Consider the following 25282-nt stretch of genomic DNA (forward strand, 5'->3'; position numbering starts at 1 on the left):
CTGGGCCTGGGCGCTGTCCCTCAGCTCTTCAGCTCAAGGCTAGCGCTCTACCACTTGAGCCACAGCGCCACTTCCGGCTTTTTTCTTTTTGCTTATGTGGTGCTGAGGAATCGAACCCAGGGCCTCAGGCATGCAAGGCAAGCGCTCTACCACTGAGCCACCTTCCCAGCCCCTCTCCTAAGTTTTTTTTTTTTTTTCTGTTTTCCAGTGAGGATCACATCAGAGAAACTAGAATTTATCGGTATGTCCCACACAAAAGCTGTCATCACTAGTAAGGCAAACATACGACAGGAAGGAAATTTCTGGAATACAGATGTAGGTACTACTACGCATCGGGTCTCTTGGAGAGAGTTGGGGTAAAACTCTCAGGAATTGTGACAAGAAGGTACTATGTATTTGATCAAAGTAGCTCAGTATTCCTGACTGTCCAGAAGATGGAGAAAGTTGTTTGGAAGTAGGGTCCATGTATAAGTGAAACCAGGAAACCAAAGGCACTAAGCAAACAGCTGAAAATACAAGAAGACTAAGGTTAGAATCTATCTGCCTTTGTGAGCAGAAAACAGCACTTCCACTGATTTCAGATGCTGGATAAACACACTCTTCATCTACACTCATTCCTATGTGAAAAGTTGTGTCTATACAATGAACTTGGCTGTTCCTTTTGAGTCGAGGCCTGTGCTTGACTCATTCCCAGGAAACACTTTTCAAACTGGTACTCAATATTAGGATTCTTGGGCATTAATTTCAGTTCTGTCAATAATTCTTAACTTTGACATTCTGTGGTTACAAAAAAAAACACAAGAAAAGAGAGGCTTAATGAGTTACCTAGTGGAGGCAAGTTGTTTTTACAGGTAAAGGACAATTACCGGCCAAGTGGATTTTTCCATCCTTGCCCATATTCTAGCTCTTCTTTATAGAGTCTTAGATTTGTGTATAGTAAAGGAAACAGTTCTTTAGAGTGTCAAACATTAAAACACATGAGAATATCTGTCTGTAAAATCTAAAATCTTGGTTACCCATGCCTTGGTATCCAATTGCTTGGTGTCCAGTTTAGGAAAGGCCAATTCATAACTGCCAGTGAATGCATTTAGTGATGAACATAAAGATTCCTAAGTTCCTTAGAGCTAAAAGAGGATGGCCCTATCACATCCCATCAAAGAGGAGAAATTGACCCCTACAGACTTCTTACAACTTGATAAAACTCTATTGTTCAATGATGGGAGAATTAAGACTAAGGCTTCCTATGGCAGCTTTTAGCTTCCTTCAAAGTTAAATTAAACATGTGTCATGTGAATGTGGTACACTAATTTTCTTAAACTGTGTCACACCCTCAATAAATAAAAATATAGATATGTTGATAGATATACAGGTCGATACCTGTCAGCCACACGGTACATCCTCGAAATCCACCCCTTGTTCCAACCACCTGCCCTCTCTTATTCCTGCTCACGTGGTGGGCTTGATAGACCACATTGGTGGATTTTTGCTGATTGTCCTGTAAAACAAGACAAGATCAAGAACAGTGTTTGATTACTAAAATGCAAAATATTCACAGGAACAATATAAATCCATTTTAATCTTTTAATTTCAAAGCTGGTATATGTAACAGCTTACATGAAATGGTTTACAAAAAGACACCCTTATCTTTCCTAAGACAATTTTTCTTTTATTTCTATAGATTATGCTATGCCATTAGCTATATATACATATATATATATAATATGTGTACATGTACCTATTTTCTTCATTCTATTCATTCTTCTTAATGCAATTCATGAGAATTGTTTCTTTCCACAAAATAATTGTTTTTAAGTTACTGACTAACATCTTGTCAATTCATGCACTACAATCAGCTAAATACCTAATAAAATTAGAATGCAATGATACCTTACATACACAGTCTCTCCCCCAACTATCTCCTTTCTATGATGGTCAGACAGAGTTCCAGATATTAATTTTGCTACTTTAAAAAACAAACGCCATGCTAGAGCATCTATCATGATCCTTTGAGATTATAATTCAAGTAAGACTATTTTGATGCTATAGAATAGATGTCATTCCATAACATGTTAAGTCATTTTAAGTTAGGGTAGAATGTTTGTTTTCTATTAATGCAAGCCCAATAGGCTTGAAGGTAACCAATTCAAATACTCCAGGAGTAGAGGGACGGCTAGGGTAGCATCTTCATTTTTCTGGAGCTAGGGATACACTGAAGTGACAGTATAAATGGCTCAGGTCAGTTGTGTCCCTGTGGCTCCTACCCAGACAGCAGCAACTTAGTGAAAGTTTAGTCCCTAAGAACTCAGGTGACTTCCTCGTAAGAACTAACCTCTGCTCCCACTTTCCCCAGGTTTCATGTTTCATAAGCCTAGGCAGAAATAAAAAGGTACCACATATGATAGTTTAGAGGTTTAATTCAAATGTCTATATTTTGGTTTTAATAAAATCAGCCTAATATGGTAAGATAAGACTACATAATCTCAATTCTAAGCTCTGACTAGCAGATCTATGTTTCAAGTTTTTTGTTTTTGTTTTTGTTTTTTTGGTCCGGTCGTGGGGCCTGAACTCTGGGCGTATCCCTCAGCTCTTCAGCTCAAGACTAGCACTCTACCACTTGAGCCACAGCGCCACTTCCAGCTTTTTTCTTATATAGTGCTGAGGAATCGAAACCAGGGCCTTGTACATGCAAGGCAAGCACTCTACCACTGAGCCACTTTCCCAGCCCTCAAGAATTTTTTAAATGTAAAATAAGCCAATAAAACAGTTTAGGTTGAAAGCAGGTTGCAATTATAGTACTTCCTTCATCTTGTGGAAGTATTGCCATTATCCTACTAAAAGAAAAAACATGTTGATTGTTTCTGAATTTTGCCTTTCTGAAGGTAAAATCATAACAGCTTGACATGGACATTTAGCAAGAAAAAAAAACAGTTTAAGTTGCTTTAAAAAAAATAACATGACATAAAGGAGAAAATCTATGATGGTGGTTAAACAAACAGATTGAGAATCACTTGTACATGGCTGGGTTGTGGTAACTGAGTTTCTAATACACGTCATACAAACTGAGTTTCTAACACACATCATACATCTGAATCCTCTACATTTCACTTTTGGCTGCTGCCCTGTCCCTAAATGGGCTCTGTTAATCTGTGGGCACTTTGAGATGATTCTATGTGCCATCTTAGTTTAAAGTTATTTCACAGGGCCAGGAGCCAGTGACTCATACCTTAATCTTAGCTACTCAGAAAGCTGAGAGATGAGGATCACAGTTAGAAATCAGACTGGATAGGAAAGGCTGTGAGACTCTTGTCTCCAATTAACCTGCAAGAAGTAGAGCTGTGAATCAAATTGTAGATCATCATTCTTGAGCAAAAAAGCCAAGCAAGAGTGCAAGGCCCTGAGTTCAAGCCCAGTACACACATACAAAAATAAGTCACAGCTCATGAGAAAGAACTACTCTAATAGAGTACTATAGTTTTATCATTATTTATTTGTGATGGTGGGGATTGAGCCCAGGATCTCATGCATACCAGGTAAGTGCTCTTTAATTGACCTAACATCAGACAGAGTCTCACTACACAGCCCCAAGCTATCCTCAAGCATTCAACCTTTTCCTCCTCTACCACCTGAGAAGCTGAAATCACAGATGTGTGCCACGTCTGCAGGATTAAGTTACACCTTAACCATAGTTTTTGTTTGTTTGTTTTTGTCGGTCATGGGGCTTGAACTCTGGGCCTGCGCGCTGTCCTTCAGCTCTTTAGCTCAAGGTTAGTGCTCTACTACTGGAACCACAGCACCACTTCCAGTTTTCTGATGGTTTATTGGAGATTAGAGTTTCTCGGCCTTTCCTGCCTGGGCTGGCTTTGAACGGTAATCCTCAGATCTCAGCCTCCTGAGTAGCTAGGATTACAAACGTAAGCCACTGGTGTCTGGCTAGCCATAGGTTTTTATTCATTTTTTCTTTTGCTCTGGACATATTTAAGCAAAACAAAATATTTTCAGCTGGTCAGATATTAGACTGCTTTGGTTCCACAGGATATTTTGCTTCTTATTTATTTCAAAATCATCCTTGATGTTTTGCAAAAGGCAAACGAATTAAATAGAAACAGATGTGTTCTGAACGATATTTGAACTGCAAAGTGGCAGAATAGCCCAAATCGTTTCTTTTCCTACTGAATGCTTTACACTCCTGTAAAGAACAAGTGTCATTCTAAGCTTTAAAAAGAACATAGTGGTCAGAAAGGAGATTCTCTCTGTTTAAAAAACAAAAACAAAAACCCTCAAATGCAAGTTAGAGGAACAACTGCATTATTCCCCACAGACCCCCTCTCCAAGCATACACAGGGGCAACAGTCTCATCAGCACCTTGTCTAATACTGTCACTTAGCAACCAGTGGCCCAGAAACCACAAAGCTGGTGGCATACTTCTATGCTGGGTCCTTCAGAGAAATCTTGCAACATCCTTACTTTTTAGATCTCTTGCCCAGAAAAATCTCCCTCCAGCAAGCCCCGAAGTGGGAGGGCTGTGGGCTCTGTCCACAAACACAGCTTTAAAGCTGCTTCACAGCCTTCTTGCTCTGTGACCCCAGGCGAGTCATTAGGATCCCTAACCCTCCTCTGAAAAGTGGGCAAAGGATACTTAAACCAGACAGTTACCTTTATAAAGAAATAAATGAAATCCCAGAAACACAGTAGTGTTTCTAACCAGTGCTAGGGACCTCTGATCTGGACAAATGCTGGTAGTTTGAGGTCTACAGGATTCAGATTTAGGACGCTGGAGTCTGGAGTTCACTACATTCCAAGTCTGAGGAGATGTGGTTCATGAGCAAATCAGGAAGTGGCTGTTACCTTTCTGTGGGGTGATCAGTTACACACACACACACACACACACACACACACACATACACCGTGCCCCCCACACACATACTATATTGCTATTGTTGTTGTTGCTCTGATCAGTAAGGCCCCGCCAGGAAGCATCCTAGGCCGAGGTGAACCCGTGTGAAGCCTCCTCATTCTACCCCAAATGTATAGCCTTTACTTGGCTGTCCTGGATTTCTGATACTTGTGTTATCAGAAGGAGGATGGCCTTTGCCTTAGGTTAGCCTCAGGAGATTACCAGAGCCCAGGCCAGGTTACTTAGCCCAAGGTTGCTGCCAGGTGTCTGCTGAACCCACCCCTACACCTATTGGTGGTGCAGAAAGAGGTGTGCCAGAATACTCTGGGTCTTGGCCCACAGGCTCAACCTTGATTTCATGGTGGGGTGGGGCAGCGCTGGAGCCACGTTTAAGCCAAGAATCAGAGGCAAGAGTGTCATACAAGGGAGTGTCAAATGTCATGAAAGGTAGAATCCTGAAGAAATGAGAAAGCTACAAACCACAAGTTTGGGTGAGCCTCCCAATGAGCCAATCAGTTTATGCATTTCAATTCTTCCTGCATTCCACTGCTTCCCATATAGTGTACATGAACTCTGCATCTCTGACTCCAAGCCTACCCAGCCCTGTTTGAACTTGTTTGTTGCACTCATTATTATTTCATTGATTAAATGTTCCAACCTTTCTCATTCCTCCATTTCAAAGTCCATTTTCAGAGAGCAGCAACCTTCATTATTGCCCTACCAAGCCTATGGTAGAAATATCACTTTCATATGCAGTATCTTACTGCTCAAAGCCTCTTTGTGCTCCACTTAGAGATCTGAAAAATGACTGTTCGGTAGAAATAGGCCTTAGTTCCTATCTTGAAGGTACAGGACACAGTGGGGTTTATGTCCTGGCCTTCATTCTGCTTTCACAGAACCCCCAGTTCTCAGTCCCAGCTGCATGACTTCAATCTCTCAGTTCCTCAGTGATGTATATTAAGGCTTTTGCTATTATATTAAAATATAATAATTAAAAACTCATTCTTAATTATCATTTCTTAACAGGAGTAGTTCCAAAACATTTTTCCTTTTCAGATTAGTTTCTGGGAATTTGTAACCAAAACACAATGTTACTGAAGGTAAGCAAGTTTTGGGTTTTTAAAAGATTTTTTTTTTTTCTGAGCCTGGGCCTTGAACTTGGCCTCAGTGCTGTCCCTAAATTCCTTTTGCTCATGGCTAGCACTCTACCATTTGAGCTACAGCACCACTTCCAGCTTTTTCTGTGATTAATTGAAGCTAAGAGTTGCACCAACTTTCCCGCCAAGCCAATCTACTAACTGAGATCCTCCGATCTCAACCTGCTGAGTAGCTAGGATTACAGGCTTGAGCCACCAGCATCTGGCAAAAATTTGTTTTTGTTATGCTTAAATACCTATATCCAAAGGGTTTCAATTCAACATGTCAAAATATGTGTACAATGAATTTGATCAATGTCACCCCCCAGTAGGTAGAAGTTTCAAGTGAAGAAATGTCACTACATTTTTAAAAATCAGTAATATAGAGCCAGTTTAAATGACTCATGCCTTTAATCCCAGCACTTTAAGAGATGAAGCAGAAGGATCATGAATTCAAGTTCAGCCTGAGGTACATAGCAAAAAATCTATGTCAAAAAACTGATGATATATTTTAAAAGGTTTGGAGTGTTGAGTTCTCAAGAGGTAAAGTGCTTGTACAGTCTCATTCAAGGTCCTGGGTTCAATCTCTAGTCGAACACACACACACACACACACACACACACACACACACACACACACACAGAGTTATATTTTAGGAAATATAGTTCTAAAGTGTTCTTTGTAAAGAAAGATAGTAGATAAAGTAAGCCAACAACTAAGCATGCTAAATTCAATTCTAAGAGTTTAATTTTCACAATGATATATATATTTACTAATTGTGTTAGTCAGCTTTACATTGCCATGACAGAACACTTGAGACAGTCAACTTCTAAGGAAGAAAGATTTATTTTGGTTTACACGTTAAGAGGTGCCTGTCTATGGTTGTTTGATCCTGTTGCTTTTGGGCTTGGGGTACTCGCCAAACTATACACAGTCCGCCAAAGTAGAAGTACATAATAGAGGAGTCCTATTTATCTCATAGAGGCCAGGAAACAAAGAGTAAGGGGCTGGGGTCCTAATATCCTCTTCGAGGGCAAGGCCTTCAATGGTTCATTGTCATCCTATAGCCCTAAAGGCTAAGGACCAAGCCTTTAACAGGTCTTTGTGGGATATTTCATATCCGAACCATACACTATGTATCATGCTAACAATACAGCTCTCAGCACCACTTCTTCCAGCTGCAGTTTTCATCTGGTACAGTCCATGGCATAAGGGGACAGCCTTTGTCCCTTGCCCACTTCTGCAGCATGGATGTGTGACTGTCCTGAACTACCCTGCAGGGCAGGAGTTCATGTTTGTTTTGCTAGAGCTTCGACTCCCACAACAGGTATAGTCCTCAGCCCAGTGAGCATGTGCCCAAAGGAAACCTGTCACAGACAGAGCCAAGGCACATGCCACATCAGGATTTTTCTAATCTGCCATGATCTGGTAGGGAGCTCCAAGTTGGCCTGCCCTTCATAACTGACCCAACGGTGATAGGTAATTTCCAATGTAATTATGACAGAGACTTGAAAACTCTAACAGAAGGCATTGTATAACATACCTGACCTGTACTCCTCAAAACTGTTAGAGACAAGGAGAGAAAATATTGTAACCAAAAGGAGCCATAAGGGACACATGACTACTGTAGGATACAATCTTTGGATAACAAAATGTTAGGTAGAAATTAAGGAAATCTAAATAAGGAATGGACTTCAATTGACAATACAAATAATTCTTTTTCACTGTAACAGTGTACCACATTAAAGTAAAGTTACTAGTAAGGTAAACTGAAGTGTACACTACTAGTAGCTAAACTGTCTAAAATCTGAAGTCTAATTTTTCTATTTTTGAGGGTGGTACTGGGGTTTGAACTCAGGGCCTCACATTTGCTAGGCACATGATCTACCACTAGAGATCTAGTCTCCCCTTTAACCTTTTTGCTTTTAGTTATTTTTAAAATAAGGTCTCACCTTTTTTGCCAGGGGCCAGTCAGCCTTAGACTTCAATCTTCCAACCTATGCTGTCTGTATAGCTAGGATCACAGACATGTGCCACTATGCCCAGTTTGTTTATTCAGTTGGGGGGGGGGGTAGAGGGTCTCACTAGCATTTCTGCCTGGGCTAGCTGCCACCTCCTCCTCCCCCTCCTCTTCCTCCTCCTTCTCTTTCTCCTCTTCCTCTTCCTCCTTCTTCTTTTGGTTGTTGGTCGTGGGCTTGAACTCTGGGTCTGGGCATTGTCCCTGAGCCCTTCAGTTCAAGGCAAGACTCTACCACTTGAGCCATAGCACCACTTCTAATTTTCTGGTGGTTTATTGGAGATAAGAGTCTCATGGACTTTCCTGCTTGGACTGGCTTTGAACCATGATCCTCAGATCTCAAACTCTTGATTAGCTATGATTACAGGCAGGAGCCACTAGTGTCCAGCCTGGGCTAGCTTTTAACTGTGATCCTCCTGGTCTCTGTCTTGCAAGTGTGCACCTTGAATCTGATTTCTTAAGTGTAAAAATTTCTAAGATTTAGCAATAAGAAAAACAATGAAAAGCTCAACATTTTACAAACATTTCAGCTTCTGCACTGTTAGATTCTTTTTCCTTCCTGATCATATTTCTTAAAATAACTGACTTCATTATTTTATACCTAATTTAAAGTCGCTTGAAGTTTACATGATAAACTCTCCCATAAGTAAACTATGGAGCAAAGAAATCAGAAGGACAAAAACATAAATTGACAAGATGTATATATATAACAAGGTATATATATACAAATCATATGCTATATATATAACAAGTTATATGTGTTATATATATATATATATATATATATATAAAACATATGTAACAAGTATTTGTTTTAAAATTAACACATAAAATACTACAAAAATTACTGAGCTAAAAGGGAAAATGAGGGCCAAATTCTCTGTCTAAAAGATTCCCATATGGGACTTCAACAGAACTTCATCCAGAGACCCTTCATGATTTTCATCTGTTTCCAAGGTTCAAGGAACTATCAGGATACCTAGGTATCCCAAATCTTCAGCTATTCCAAGTCTTTACCTATTCCAATGTCTCTACAAATTATAATCCTCACAACTACTGCAACTCAGCATAACCAAGATGGAATTCATCCCCCTGTCATCACTGGTGGCTTCTCTTCCTCATCACTAGGCAATGATTCACAATGATCACACATAATCACCCTACCATCAGTCTCCCTTCTTTCAAAGAAAACCAATCTCTAAGTCTTCTTGTCAAATTTAGCCAATGTTTCTCAGACCATCCCTCTGTTAGCTGATTGTTCCCAGGAGTCTCAATAATCTTCAAACCTAAAATCTCAGCTCTCTTCCATCAGGACACGCTTCTTTCCTTTGCAGTCTTACAGTGGTCCCTGTTGGTTTTAGGGTAATATCCATAGATTTTGTGTTGGGACAATGGCAATTTTTTTCAGCCCCTTCTCTTGCTTTATTTGTTTGTTGTGATAATGTCCCTGTGTATCCCATGCTGGTTTTGAGCTCATGATTTTCCAGCATCAGCATCTTGAGTGTTGGGATTACAGGGATGTGCAACCACATTTAGGTCACCTTCTGTCCCTTTTCACAATTGCACAAACAAACCCCATGTTCCCTCCCAGAACAAGATATTCCTTTTTATGCTTCTAGGGAGGCCCTTGCCAGAATTCTCTCACTTGGAATATTCTCTTTCTCTACTTGTTTGCTTACTCACTCTTTAAGGTGTGGCCTACACAATGCTGTGAGTCTTAGCTAATCTTCCCACTCAAAGACAGACTTAGCAACTTCCTCCTCTGGGCCCACAGGATCCTGTTTGCACCAATTTCCCCAGCTTAGTTCATTCTAAGGTTCTCCTAGAACATTTGTTGAAAATGCAGGACCCTCCCCATGAAATTCTAATTCAGTTGGTCCAAATTAGGGCCTAAAAAACTAGAAATTTTGTTATTCCAAGTACTTCAGGTAATTTAAGTGTTTAGGCAAACCTAGAAAAAATAACCAATACTTACAACTTTCATTTAATTGTAGTCATTTCCTGATACACCTGTCTCTTTCCCCAGCTGGGAGCATTGTACAGACTGTTCTACTTACATGTGCTTTGAAACTACGTGCCAAGAATACTAAAGACTTAAAATTTACCAAATGAAGCTGGGCACCAGTGGCTCTTGCCTGTAATCCTAGCTACTCAAGAGTCTGAGATCTGAAGATCACAGTTTGAAGCCAGCTTAGGCAGTAAAGTCCATGATGAGACTTCTATCTCCAATTAACCACCAAAATAAAAAGCCAGAAGTGGAGGTGTGGCTCAAGTGGTAGAGTGCTAGCCATTGACATAGGAATACTGGGTCTAAGTGGTGCCATCTTGGCATCTTCATGGATGATGGGGACTTCCCAAAAATTCTAGAGGTGAAATTCCACTCCCCCACTTCCACCCCCAGGTGATACGTACCTGAACTAGAAGCAGATGGGACAGGGACTAAGAAGTAAGTTCCTGTTCCTGGACCTGCCAGACCTGTATCATGATCTCTCAGGACTCGTTGACCTCCCAAGCTCACTGTGACCCTGACTCCTAACCATACCTCTATTTAGGTCACTCCACTCCTGCTTCCATTAAGCCATGCCTAGTGTCTCCTGACTCTCCTAACCACGGTCCCTCCTGAACTTCTATTACAGTTGATCTGGTTTGTGGAGATTATTTTCTGCTCTTTCTTTAATATCCTTGTGGCTCAGTTTCATAAGTATTAACTATATTCGAGGCTGCAAGTCTTTGGGACATGAGTCTACTCACAGTCACCAACTTTCTATTTTTTTTTTTTTGGTCGGCCGTGGGGCTTGAACTCTGGGCCTGGGCGCTGTCCCTCAGCTCTTCAGCTCAAGGCGAGTGCTCTACCACTTGAGCTACAGCGCCACTTCCCAGTCACCAGCTTTCTAATAAAAACTCCCAATTCAACCTCTCAAAATAGGGCTTCTCTGGATCTTGTGATCAAATGACCATATAACACTATGAGCACAAAAGCTCAGGAACAGTGTTCAGGTCCTGAGTTCAAGCCCCAGGACTGGTACACACACACACACACACACACACACACACACACACACACACACACACACACACACACACACACACACACCAAATGAATATTAAGTGTTCTCACACTAATTTGTCATACTCATGGTATTTCATGAATTTGGTTACTATAGCAAAATCAGAGGGTCATGTGTTAAGATTGTTTGTGAAGAAAATGAGTATCATTAGGATAGGAATGGGTCATAAGAACGGTAGAAATTTGGGCAGAGGACATAACTCAGTAGTAGAACATTTGCCTAGCATGTCCTGGGTTTAATCTCCAGCACTAACACAAACAACAACAGAAAGATAGTAAGTCTTTTTCAAATCTCAGCTGGATTAATGAGAATCTAGTAATGCAAAAGTGAACAGCTTCTTAGGCAAGAAAGAATGAAAGAAAATAGAACCTATAAGGAATTCAAAGAGACTCAGGAATTTACAGAGAAGAAAACAGCAAAAGAAAGAGTCCTGAACTGGTGCTGAGATCTCTGGCTGAAGGAAGGAAATCTGAAGATTTCAACACTAATTAAATAAAACTAGCTACTGAATTCAGCTATGGGAAAAGTAAACACAACCTTCAACCCTTAATGCCAATTCAGAGATTTGGAAAGCAGAGATTAATCTGCTACGAGAGGCTGGATTGTGGAGAGTTGAAGTATTTTTTATTCCCTGTATCACTGAGCATGACAGAGAATCACCATCTTGACAAAGTTCTCTGGGAAGCGAGCACATGATCAAGGAGTAATTACAGGACACTGCTGTAGAACTTGAGCATAAATCAATGATAAGAGATGTGTCAAGGGAGGTCAAAGTAGGTCGCAAGGAACAGCTAAAAAATTAACATTTAGGAAGCCATGACAACACACAGGAAGCCAGAGGCTGCAGAAGCTGATGGGCCGCTCTGTACCAGGAACAGAAGATTGGGGATTCCTGCTAAACCAGAGAGCAGAGACATCTGGAAAAGCAGAGAGCAGAGACATCTGGGCAATGATGTCTCTTTCCAGGCAATTCCAGCCTGGAAAGAGTTACTGTCCCTGAGATACCCAGAACAACCAGAAACACATTTGTTGTATATACAAGTCTGTCTTTCTTCTTTACTTTGGTTCATTTATTTTGAGTATGGTATTGTTTAAAAACTGGTTTATCTTTTCTGTAAATTGAATAAAGATAATTTACTTTTTCACCTCTACATTCTAGCATACACCTAATATTCTCTAATCTAATCTTGTATTTTGCTTCTGAATCCCATTATCCATCTTTTAGTATTTTTCTCTTGAATCACAGCTTCACACCCTGCTATAGTCCTGCCCATTTATACATTCCTTATATCTGTAAGTAGAACTCTTCTCTTACTCATACTGTTTCCTACTGAAGATAGCCTACCCATAACTCTTCCACATTACCTAACTCATACTTAGTAACTAGATTACCTAAACATCTGGGTTTTTTGCTTTTGCTTTCTAGTTTTTTGTTTTCTTTCTTTCTTTCTTCTTTTTCTCCTAATTGAGCATTAGTGTTTTCTGTTTTTTTTTTTATGTTTGTATGCATATATACCTACTCAACACTCTTCACTTCACCTAACTCTCTAATCTAATACAATATTATCTAAATTCTTCACATTCCAATAAACCTTTCCGTAAAGTTAGCCCCCTACCCTTTCCCACATTATACAATCAAATACCTAGTATTAATCTGATACAATTATTTCTTTGCCCCCTTCATACTATTACCACAGTTAAGGAAGGACATCCTAAAGCATGATCCTATAACTATCTAAAAAAAAAAATCAGAGCCAGGTGCTGATGGCTCATGCCTGTAATCCTAGCTACTGAGGAGGCTGAGCTGTAAGGATTGAAGTTCAAAGCCAACCTGAGCAGGAAAGTTTGTGAGACTCTTAACTCCAATTAACCACCAGATTAAAAAACCAAAAACCAAAAACAGAACGGAGCTGTGGCTCAAAGTGGTAGAGCAATAGTCTTGAGCAGAAAAGCTCAGGGACAGTGCCTAAGCACTGAGTTCAAGCCCCGTGACGGCAATCAATCAATCAACCAGTCAATCAGTCACTCACCCAATCAATCAATAAATCAATCAGAAATTGAACAAATAACAACAGAAATCAAGAGAATACAAATAGTTGAATCCCAAAGGAAAGCAATGCAAGACATTAGAGAAATTTTTTGGGGGGGATCCAGTCATGGGGCCTGAACTCTGGGCCTGGGCGCTGTCCCTCAGCTCTTCAGCTCAAGGCTAGCACTCTACCACTTGAGCCACAGTGTCACTTCCGGCTTTTTTCTTTTTGCTTATGTGGTGCTGAGGAATCGAGCCCAGGGCCTCACGCATGCAAGGCATGCGCTCTACCACTGAGTCACCTCCCCAGCCCCAAGAGATAATAATAAAGAGATGGGAAACATTGGGGCTGGGAAGGTGACTCAGTGGTAGAGTGTTTGCCTTGCATGAATGAGGCCCTAGGTTTGATTCCTCAGCACCACATAAGCAGAAAAAGCCAGAAGTGGTGCTGTGGCTCTAGTGGTAGAGCACTAGCCTTGAGTTGGAGAGTTGAGGGACAGTGCCTAGGTCTAGTGTTCAGGCCCCATGATCGACACACACACACATAAACACACGAGGGGGGGGAGAGGGAGAGAGAGAGAGAGAGAGAGAGAGAGAGAGAGAGAGAGAGAGAGAGAGAGAGGAAACATTGGAAAAATCCTCAAAATGAAGAGCTCAGTAAGAGAGAGAGAGAGAAAGAGAGAAAGAGAGAGAGAGAGAGGAAACATTGAAAAAAATCCTCAAAATGAAGAGCTCAGTGAGAGTGAGAGAGAGAGAGAGAGAGAGAGAGAGAGAGAGAGAGGAAACATTGAAAAAATCCTCAAAATGAAGAGCTCAGTGAGAGAGAGAGAGAGAAAGAGAGAGAGAGAGAGAGAGAGAGAGGAAACATTGGAAAAAATCCTCAAAATGAAGAGCTCAATTTCCCATATAAAAAACCCATTGAACGCCTAGTTAATAGAACAGGAGACATGATATCTGATAAAGCAGAACAATTACCTCAAACATTCAAAGACACTGAAAAAAATACTTTTACAAGATACCAAGGGGAATTACAAGAACTCTCAGACTCCACCAAAAAGTCAAACCTACAAATTATGGAGATAAACAATGAAGAAATCAAAACGAAAGCCATCAAGAACCTATTCAACAAAGTAATGGAAGAACATTTCCCTAACCTTGAGAAAGAGTGTCATTCATGTCAAAGAGGCATATAGAACTCCAAACAGATGAGAGGAACAATATACCCAGACACATTTTAGTAAAGACACTAAACATGCAGAATAAAAAAAGGATACTGAAAGCTGAAAAAGAGAGGAGGAAAGTAACTTACAAAGGTAAGTGCATTAAAACAACAGTAGATTTTTTTCATATAGACACTCAGTGTAAGGCAGCATAGAAAGACATCGTGTCAAGTCCTGAAAGATAACAATTATCAATCTAGATTATTTTATCCAGTAATTTATCAAAATTGACAGAGAAATTTAAAAAAATCTTTCATGGTAAACAAAAGCTCAAGGAAAGAAGAGTATTTCCTCAGAAAATTTTTATTTCTCAAAAAATTTGTATAGTTTTTCAGGCTTTTCCTCTGAAGAAAAAAGTGTACATAATCTCAATTATAAATGGTGTGCTTAAGGTATTATCATCAATTCTGTGATTTAATAAACTCATGATTATATTATGTTTATTTTTATTTTATCATTATAGCTGGCAAATAATAAAAATCCGTTCCATGTGCTTAAGCTTTAGAGTGGAAAAACATTATATGTTAATTAGTTTTTGCATTTAATGTTATCATAAATGAAGGTATTAACATGAATATAAATTCCTTAGAAGAAAAGTACAGCTCAAACCTATAGTAATCATTGGTTTGCAGATGGGATACAGATTTGGAAGCAGTCTACTTATTAGTATTGTAAGATGAGTTGAGTAACATTAATACAAATCACTGCACACCCAAATAGAGGTGCTTGCCCCACCCATACACTCCTGATGGGATAGATGTTCTTCTGACATTGCAGAATCCAGAGCACCAATACTGAAATGATAGATGCTTTAACCTCCCAGTTCCCAGCAGCTAGCTGTATGCTTTACTTACCCTCAGTTCTTCCATTTATCTGTCTATGAGGATCACATAGAAGATGTACACAAAATATCATAGTGACAATTAATGTTCATTAAAATAGTCATTAGTACTAACACGATAATTATATCCTATTAAATTATTTATATCCTATTATGTTAACTTTACAGCAGTAAAGTTAATGATAATAGTTTAAGTCATTTTGGCAGCCTTAGGGGTTTCCTTTGCTCAGTTTTTTTTCCTGTCACAAAAAATATTGCACTTAAAAAACCCTAATAATTGCTATCTTTTTTCTTCCAGCTGGGATACCTCTTCATGCACTGCTCTTCTATTTCTTTCTTTTCTGTATTTTTGAGGTGGTATTACCATGTAACCCAGGCAGGTTTCAAGCTCATGATCATTCTGCCTCAGTTCCTGGAATGGTAGGATTCTGGGTATGAGCCACCATGCCTAGCTTAACCTGGTATTTCTAATATGAAAGTTTTATACTGAAAAAAATTGTTTGTTAATTAGCTTTGTATTTAATGCTATCATAAGTAAGAGTATTATCATAAATTATAAATTCCTTAGCAGAAACTGAAACCTACAGTAATTGTCATGAAACCTACAGTAAATGTTATGTTATAGTAATGTTCCAGGTTTTTCCTTAAGCATCCAGTACATACCCAATTTCATTTGAATGAAATTTAACTCTGCTAGAAACAATGGTATTAATCAATTAAAGGACTTAATTAAAACTTTAAGATTCAAGTGTGTATATAAAAAGGTAGGCAGCATTATGTCTAGCAGAGCAATTTAAATCAGGTCATTAAAAAGATTATATCAAACTCAAATAAGGCTTATTTAGTCACTGAGCTAAGCATAACTTCTTGTTTTAGTAGTTACTTGTTGAGTCATCTATTTCATAACTGAATCTTTTACCTCAATGGGCTAATCTAATAACTGAAAATGATGGTATTGGTCACATTATTATTTTTATATATGTGAACTTGCATTTCTACCTATGTTATGAACATTCAACAAGGCATGGTGGCTGAAGACTATACTCGTAGCTTCTTGGAGTATCATGGTTTGAGGCCAGCCCAGGGCAAAAGCTCACAAGTCTCCTCTATTGACAATGTGTTGGTATAAACATGCCACCCTACCACTCAGCAAATCTCAAACAGGAGGATCTCTGTCCAGGCTGGTCTGGGCATAAAACATGGCCCTATCTCAATAATAACCAACTGAAAAAGGGCTCAAGTGGTAGAGTACTGGTCTAGCAATGTCAAGGCCCTGAGTTCAAATCCCAGATATCACCAAAATAAACTTACAAAAGCAAAACAAAACAAAAACCCCAAACTCATCATATTCTATACTTTTTCAAAAAGTATTTATTAAGCACCAATTCCATGCCAAAGACTGCTCTGAGGCTGTGGAAAGAAAGGCCACAGCTTCCAGGGATACTCTGAATCTAACTACGATGCCAGAAGTACTTGGCAAGTATTAATTATTCAAATTGTGTAGAGAAAAACATTAAAAACCTAGTTAAAATTGCCAGATTTCACAAATAAAAATGGAATGTGTCCCATGCTACATTTGGGACATACTAAACACTAAAGATGTATCCATTTGTTTAAAATTCAAATTTAATTGGACCTCCTTTATTTTATCTGGCACTACTAAAGGGATTACTTCTCATAAAATGAGCCCTAGCCTTGCATTTATTACAAGGTTTTGCATTTATTACATAGACTTGCTGAGCACTGAGGATGTTTCCCTATTCGCCACAGATAAAATGCTCTCTTAGGAGTTGTTTTCAAAAGGAATATCCTTCTGTGTGTCAGTCTGGATTTGCTTCAGTCCTCATACTGCTAAAGATAATTGCATTATGGAGCTTGACACATGCAGCCCAAGCATCTACCTTTTTATAACAAGTTTTAAAGTTGCAGACACAATAGTTTTTCAGACTTTAGATAATTTCCTCCAAGACCTAAGACCCAATATTAAGAACATTCAGCTCCCACACATTACCTTGACATGAGCTGTGAGCTGGCTAGGAGTAGCCAGCTATGTGATAAAGAATCCGAGAGGGAAGGTGAGTGAGTGAGTGAGAGGTGAGCAGGGCTATACAAACACCTTGGGTGGGGAGTGGAGGGAGAAGGCTATTTCACTGCAGGGCCATTGAATTGAATTCAGAGATTTTAAACAGCTTCCTCCTTCCCTTTTCCCAACCAATAAGTGATAGAGACTTTTTTTTTTTTTTGAAATCTGACATTCTCTTCCTGACAGGCACAACCAGCCCACATATTCCACAGTGGAAAGTAGTGTGTGGAAGGAATGGACAAAGTTCTATGGAGGACAAGCTGCATATTTTAAAATTAGATGCCATTCAGAAAGGGAACATTTTTAAGTTATAAATTCATAAATACACAACTAGTTTTGTCACTTAAAACTAACTCATCTACATAGACTCAAAGGCTGTCAAAATCCTTTTTTTCCAGAGTAGGAAACCATGTGCTCTCCAGGCCTAGAGAGTATCTGATCTCTGACAGGAGGTATGATCTCTCCCATGCTTTCTCCTGTCATGTTAGAACCAGTATCACACTGCCACATCCCATACTCTTCTGCACTGCTCTCTGATGGTCAGGGAAAGCTTTGAGACCACAGCATTTCACATTCAACTGTAAAGGGATTTGTAAGTGGGTGATCCCTCCCTTTCTATTCAAGAAGCTGCCTGGTACTGGATCCAGATACAGGGATAGGAAACTAGCCTTTTTAAATTTTTGGCTGTAGGGCTTGAACTCAGCACCTGGGCTCTGTCCTCAGCTCTTTTGCTCAAGGCTAGCACTCTACCATTTTGAGCCACAGCTCTACTTCCAGTTTTTGAGTGGTTAATTGGAGATAAAAGTCTTAGGGGACTTTTCTGCTTTGGCTGGTTTTGAATCTTGATCCTCAGATCTCAGCCTCTTGAGTAGCTAGGATTACAGGCATCAGTCACCTGAGCCCAGCCTGGTCTTTCTTTTTCATGTCAATCATACCCTCTACCTGAATGTGATATTGGAAGTAATAACAAGAAATAGATATTTGTAAAGATTTCATTACACACTGACATTTCTTTTCATATAAACATTAACAAGAAGGCTACATATGGGGGAAATTTCCACAATTGAAGAACTAGAAAACAAAACAAAGGCATAGTCCTTAGGGTTCTACTCCTCTCCTCTCCCTCCTCCCCTCCCTTCCTTTCCTTTCCTCTTCTCTCCTCCCCCGCTTTCCCCACTCCTTCCTCTCTCCCTCCTTCCTTTCCTAATGTATAGGGTATTTGTTGAGGTTAGATAGAATTATAAACCTGAATGTCTGACTGTTCAACATAAAAATATTATTTAAATGCATATTTACAATAAACTTTAATTGTTCTGTTATTACATAAGTCTTAAACTTTTCTGCAGTCAGAATGCCAGACTGAATATACACATAGTGAAGACAATAAATATTTATTCTATTAAATCTAGTAACCAAAACACTGCAGATAAGATTTCATGATAATTTATTCTGGGGCAACAAATATAGTTGGCTGCTGGATTGTGCAAGATGTCATATTATTTATGGTCAGGACTTTTAGAGCCAACACACCTTATCAGAGGTGCTATAAAAATATGAAAGTTTATTGAATGGAAAAGAACTACTTCTTTATCGGAAATAGCCATTTGGTTCACAGGAGTCCAATTCATTATGTAAATATAGGCTAACTGACCAGCACCCAGATTAAGAACCAACCTAACTAACCACAAATGAACACTTCAGGAACAGCTTTATTCAGTTGCTCTCTTGGATATCTCTAGGTTTCTATGATGGGGAGGCAGAGGAGAGGGCACTAGCCAGACAAGCTGAGGAAACACTGAGAATGACACGGACCATCATTCCAGAACGGTGGTCAATCTATACAATGGAATTCTATCCAGCTATAAATAGGTATGAAGTTCAGATACCTGCCCCAATATGGTGAACCTTGAAAACAGTATGTTAAATAACAGATGCCAAAACGGAAGTATGCATGATAATTATTCCATTTATAGGAAAATCCAGGAATGAAAATTATCTGGGGACAGAAATAGCAATACTTACAAAGGGTCCCAGAGTCCTTTTGGGTGTGATGGACACATTCCAAAATTTTGGAAATGGCTGGGCAACTTTAAATTTACCAGTTAAAATGTACAGTTAAGATGGGTGAATTTTGTGGTATGAAAATTATTTATCAGCAAAACTGTTTTTAAGAAGTTTCTTCATTCTTTGATGAAAACCTTATTTCTTTCACTTAGAATCTCTTCAAAACTCTTGCAGCAGTTTCAAGACACATGATTGTGTTTATGAAAAATACCATATATAATAATCCATTTAAATTCTAACACTTACTCTAACCATAAAGACCCTTCCTGTTGTGAGAGATCATCTAGCTATATAGGCCCAGCTGGTCTCAGACTTGAGGTTCTCCTGTCTCACTCAGCTGTTTGGCAAGCTCTTGAGTCTGATGAGCTGTTCCAAGAATTTCAAAGCCAGAACTGAGTTATATAATGCTCATGAATGCAAAGGTGGGTAGATAAACTATAATTTATACACAAACTATGATATAAACTATGATTTATTCACAGAATGCAACACTAAATAGACAGGTGTCTCATGGTCAACACTGTTGATATTTTGAACTTGATAAATTATATGAAGGTTAGCAGCAGCTTCTTGCCCACATCAGTGACTCTAAACTACCAAATTTTCCCTCACGGGGCATAACCACCCCTGTTAAGAACCAGTTTTAACTAGGTGCTTGTGGCTCACACTGGCAATCCTTGCTACTCAGGAGTCTGGGATCTAAGGATCATGGTTCAAAGCCAGCCTAGGCAGAAAAGTCCCCATGAGACTCTTATCCCCAATGAAACTACACTGTGGCTCAAGTTGTTAAAGCGTTAGCCTTCAGCAAAAGAGCTCAGGGATAGTGTCTAGGCCCAGAGTTCAAGCCCCACAACTGTCAAAAACAACAACAACAACAAAAAAAAAAAAAAACAACCAAAAACCCAGTTCTATACAACAATAAGAAGAGCAAATTCTGATCACCTACAAATAATATGGACAAATTACACAAATAAGCTTGAAATGAAAGACAACATACACAGAAACATGTATAATGTAAAATTCTATTCATAAGAGTTAAAAAGGAGGCAAAACTGATCTGGATAATTACCTCGTCAAGGGAAGAGGTGGCTGGAAGAGGTTTCTGGAACTCAGGAAGTACCCTGTTTCCAGATATGGGTAATAGTTAACAAGTGCGTCCATTCCATGAAAATTTATTGAGCAGCACATTTAAAGATTTATATATTCTACTTAAATTAAAAAATTTTAAATATGGGTCACTGCTTCTGCAAAAACAGAGAGCATTCAAGGTGATTTAGGAGGGGACGCAGCACCTTTTAACAGGCTGCTAATTCATCCCTCCACAGACCCAGCATGGCTCCTTTAAGCCCACCCTGAACTATGAAACAGAAGCCCTGTTTATTCCATCCATGAATGAAAGCTTGTTCTTGAGGTTCTTTATCACCTAGGGATGAACGTCAGGAAAGAACCCCACCCTATATTTAGCCCATGTTTGCAAAGTCAAGATTGAAACTTGATGTCACTGTGAAAGTAAGCTACAATGGAACCTCACAAAGAAGGTTCATAATGTTGTGAATTCCCAAATTTCCCTTTAGTAATACAAGTGCCCAAGGTGACCCTGGCCATGCTACAGTTATTTATCATGGTAGGAGGGAGTGACCTGTGCTGACTCATTCATGTTTTCACTCTCAGTTGACCAATAACTTGCCCTTGTGTCTAATGGGCTAGATACAAGAATGGAGTTTGTGACCACAGATACCTTTGACCTATACTGAGTTAGGTGATTGCAGATCCAGGCCTAATAATCTAACAAGAACTAATGCATATACTCTCCATATGACTTAGCTAAATGCCTCAAAGTATCAGGAATTACTTTCTGCCTTTCAGCTTCATATATGTACATGAGTATATACATATTTACAAATAAAGGATAGAAAAACTCATAAGTATTTTTTTGTGAGTGGAGCTTACTACCAATTATTCTAAATGTTTTTCAAGGGCATTTGTATAATGAACACCCTTGGATGCGATGCCAAAGAATAATTTCTCTGTAAGGAAGGACCAGCCTGCTCACTGCCCTATGGAGCTGAGGGTCCCAAAGACTGAAGTTCCCTAAGCTGAGGCTTCTTTCATCATGTGACTGCTTATGTAGGCATCTACCTAGGTGCATCCAATTTGTTGCTACAAGAGCTAAAGGCAAGGGAAACTAATGTGTGTGCTATGTCCATACTGCTTGCTGTGCTAAGGGCAATCACATCCCTGGTGTCTCATCCAGAGATCTCTTTTTGATGTCAATATCCATGTTAACTAACTTCTTAAATAGTAAGTGGGATAAAAACCTCGTGAGCTCCATAGTTCTTCACTATTCTCTTTCCTCCCTCTGTCTCCCCCCCCCCCCACTTCTCCTCCTTTTTATAATGTTCTGTTTTTGAAAAGTAAATTTCCTACCCAGTTTCTCAGTTTTCCCTGTTGGAGCATATTATGATTGGTTTACTATGTATCCTTCTTAGAGATATTGTATATACTTATAAATACATGTGTCACCATCATTTATTTGTCTCGAATGTTACCTGATTATCAATAATATTATGCACTATGACTTTTTTTCCTGAAAAAAAAAATGCTTAGAGATCCTACTGTATTGGTGTAATAATACAATAACTATTCGAATTGATGTAGAATAACCTACCTTAATTATTTGAACAGCTTCAAGTTAGTCTACATTGTAGATGTATTGTAATAATAAAACATAGTACAGTGTACTTACAGTCTCTTATTATAATTTAGTTTGTTTCTAACCTTCGGTTACCAAACAATGCCCAAAACATACTGTCTACACATCAGTTTCCTCATTTGCAATATCTCTACAGAAAAAAATGCTAGATCTAAGTTGATCAAAAGTCATAGTAGGGCTGGGAACGTGGCTCAGTGGTAGAGTGCTTGCCTTGCATGCTTGAGGCCCTGGGTTCGATTCCTCAGCACTACATAAGTAGAAAAAAAAAAGCCGGAAGTGGTGCTGTGGCTCAAGTGGTAGAGCGCTAGCCTTGAGCTGAAGAGCTGAGGGACAGCACCCTGGCCCAGAGTTCAGGCCCCACGACAGGACCCCCCCCACACACACACACAAAAAGTCATAGTAAGGTTGGGTTTCATTTTGAGAAGTATTTCCAGACTTTCTCTGTAGAATTTGTACTAACAGATATCTCTGTAGTGATATGGATGAATACAAGCTTACTCCACCCCTGGCAAACACAAAATATTGGCTAACGTTTTGACCTGTAATAACTGATAAGTGAAAAACTGAAAAGTCATACTTGTAACATTTCTTTCTCTTTTTCTTTTCTTTTGTCTTTCTTTTTTTTCTTTATTTTTTGCCAGTTCTGGGGCTTGAACTCTGGATCTGGGCACTGTCTCTGAACCTCTCTCTGCTCAAAGCTAGCACTCTACCACTTGAGCCACAGCACCACTTCTGTTTTTTTTCTGTTTACCTGGTACTGAGGAATCAAACCCAGGGCTTCATGCATACTAGGCAAGCACTCTGCAATTAAGCAACAATCCCAGCCCTCTTTTTACTTTCTTTTCTTTTCTTTTATTGCAATACTGAGAGTTCAGGGTCTCAGTCTTGCTAGGCAAGTGCTTGTCCCTTTTTGCTTTAGTTTGTTTTTTCAGATAGAGTCTTATACTTTTGCTCAGATTTTAATCCTCCTACCTCTTCTTCCTAAGAAACTAGGATTATAAGAAAGTACCACCACACTCAACTTGTTTTTTCAGATAACTTCTTGCCTAAAAAGGCTTCAAAACACAATCTTCCTATCTCTACCTCTTGAGTATCTGGGATTACAGCATGCACTGCATTTTTACAATAAATGAGGAATATTTTCATGTACTTAAGAGCCAGTTTTACATCTAAATTCTTTTTGTAACATATCTGGACACACACACACATGCACACTTACACACACAATGCTTTTATTTGGAGACAGGGTGGCCTTAAACTCAGGATCCCCCTGATTCAGCCTTCGCCACCAGCCCAGCTCTTATTGTTATTATTATTTTTAACCATATAGGATTGCAGGTTTTTTTTTTTTTTGTCGGTTGTGGGGCTTGAACTCTGGGGCTAGGCGCTGTCCCTCAGCTCTTCAGCTCAAGGCCAGCACTCTACCTCTTGAGCCACAGTGCCACTTCTGGTTTTCTGGTGGTTTGTTGGAGATAAGAGTCTCACGGAAGCCGGGCGCTGGTGGCTCACGCCTGTAATCCTAGCTACTCAGGAAGCTGAGACTGAGGATCGCGGTTCAAAGCCAGCCCGGGCAGGAGAGACCGTGAGACTCTTATCTCCAATAAACCACCAGAAAACCGGAAGTGGCGCTGTAGCTCAAGTGGTAGAGTGCTTGCCTTGAGCTGAAGAGCTGAGGGACAGCGCCCAGGCCCAGAGTTCAAGCCCCACGACCGACAAAAAAAAAAAAAGAGTCTCACGGAGTTTCCTGCCCAGGCTGGCTTTGAACCGTGATCCTCAGATCTCAGCCTCCTGAATAGCTAGGATTACAGGCATAAGCCACTGGAACCTAGTTTGCAGATTTTTTAAAATAAGAGCTTTATAGATTTTGGAAAAGAACCAATGCCTTCTATGACTTGCAAATTTTTTCCTAAGTTGCTGTCTGTTTTTGATACTGTTTCAATTCAAAATATTCAAACATTTTGTTTATTTACTTATTTATTTATTTATTGTCAGTCCTGGGCTTGAACTCGGCCTGAGAGCTGTCCCTAAGCTCTTCAGCTCAAGACTAGCACTCCACCACTTTGAGCCACAGCGCCACTTCCAGCTTTCTGATGATTGATTGGAGATAAGAGTCTCACGGATTTTCCTGCCTGGGTTGGCTTTGAACCGTGATCCTCATATCTCAGCCTCCTGAGTAGCTAGGATTACACGCGTGAGGCACCGGCACTGGGCTAAAAATAAAATATTTTATATTAAAACATTTTATAATGCCTTAGCTTGTGTCACATTTAGAAATGTCTTTCTAAGTCAGAGATTACAAAAGATCTGTGTTTTCTTTTTGTAGTTCTTTATTTTTGCTTGGTTTGGTTTTAGCTTTTTAAAGGCTTAAAGTTTTGTTCCACCAAACTCTTCATTTAAAAATCTTAAACTATACAATAAAATGATTATCTTCATTCACTAGGATAAACCTATCTTTAAAACAAGACTCTCAACTTCATGATTATATTTAAGATCTACATCCTTTGACAAGTACTGACCTATGCCCATAGATACAGAGTGATTCAAAGTGCAGTTCACAAGTACATGTACAGTATTAATCTTCTGCAGTGAATGTTGTTACCCAATGAAGAGATAGTATGTAACTCTCTGATAGTAACTTGACAAAGGGATTTTGTGTGTGTGTGTGTATGTGTGTGTGTGTGTGTGTGCGCGCGTGTGTGCTGGTTCTACACAGAGCTAATAAGAGAGCTTGGTATAATTCCCTTTTCCCTTCATGTCTACTCCATTTACTAGAAACCAATCCATTTGATCTCTCATTTCTGGTCCCAAAGTATCCTGAAATTTATTTTCCAGCCTGAACTTGCATAGGGGAATTAAAAGAAGGTAAAAAGGTTAATTTCATACATATGAGCATGTGTACATAGTTTTTAATACTTGTAACCACACTTACTTCAAAATAATACAAAAGGGAGATAGGCATGAGAATCATCTTAGTATGGGGTGATAGAAATAGGAGGATTATGGCTGAAGGCTTGGCTGTGGCTAACGCACAAGACCCTATCAAAAACAAACTAAAGCCGGGCACTAGTGGCATGCACCTTGTAACCCTAGCTGAGATTTGAGGATTACAGTTCAAAGCCAGCTCAGGTAGACAAATCTAAGGCACTCTGTCTACAATTAACCAGCAAAAATATAGATGTGGAGGTGTGTGATTCAAGCCTTGAGCAAAAAATTCCAA

General features: G+C 39.4%; 1 protein-coding gene and 1 non-coding gene across 3 annotated transcripts in view; one reads left to right on the top strand and one right to left on the bottom strand.

Annotated features, from left to right (window-relative positions):
* Positions 1-25282, bottom strand: part of Papss2 (3'-phosphoadenosine 5'-phosphosulfate synthase 2) — a 75852-nt gene that overhangs the window by 31704 nt on the left and 18866 nt on the right. For both annotated transcript variants that reach the window (XM_042689633.1, XM_042689632.1), the window contains exon 2: positions 1378-1495. In XM_042689633.1, coding sequence (XP_042545567.1) covers positions 1378-1495 — 118 coding nt within the window. The remainder of the gene's footprint in view (positions 1-1377; positions 1496-25282) is intronic.
* LOC122116070 lies at positions 2774-2910 on the top strand. Its single transcript, XR_006148882.1, has one exon. It is a non-coding gene; the product is annotated as a small nucleolar RNA SNORA69 (small nucleolar RNA).

The sequence above is a fragment of the Dipodomys spectabilis genome, unplaced genomic scaffold, assembly GCF_019054845.1.
Source record: "Dipodomys spectabilis isolate Male_0828 unplaced genomic scaffold, ASM1905484v1 ptg000125l, whole genome shotgun sequence".
NCBI classification, from domain to species: domain Eukaryota; kingdom Metazoa; phylum Chordata; class Mammalia; order Rodentia; family Heteromyidae; genus Dipodomys; species Dipodomys spectabilis.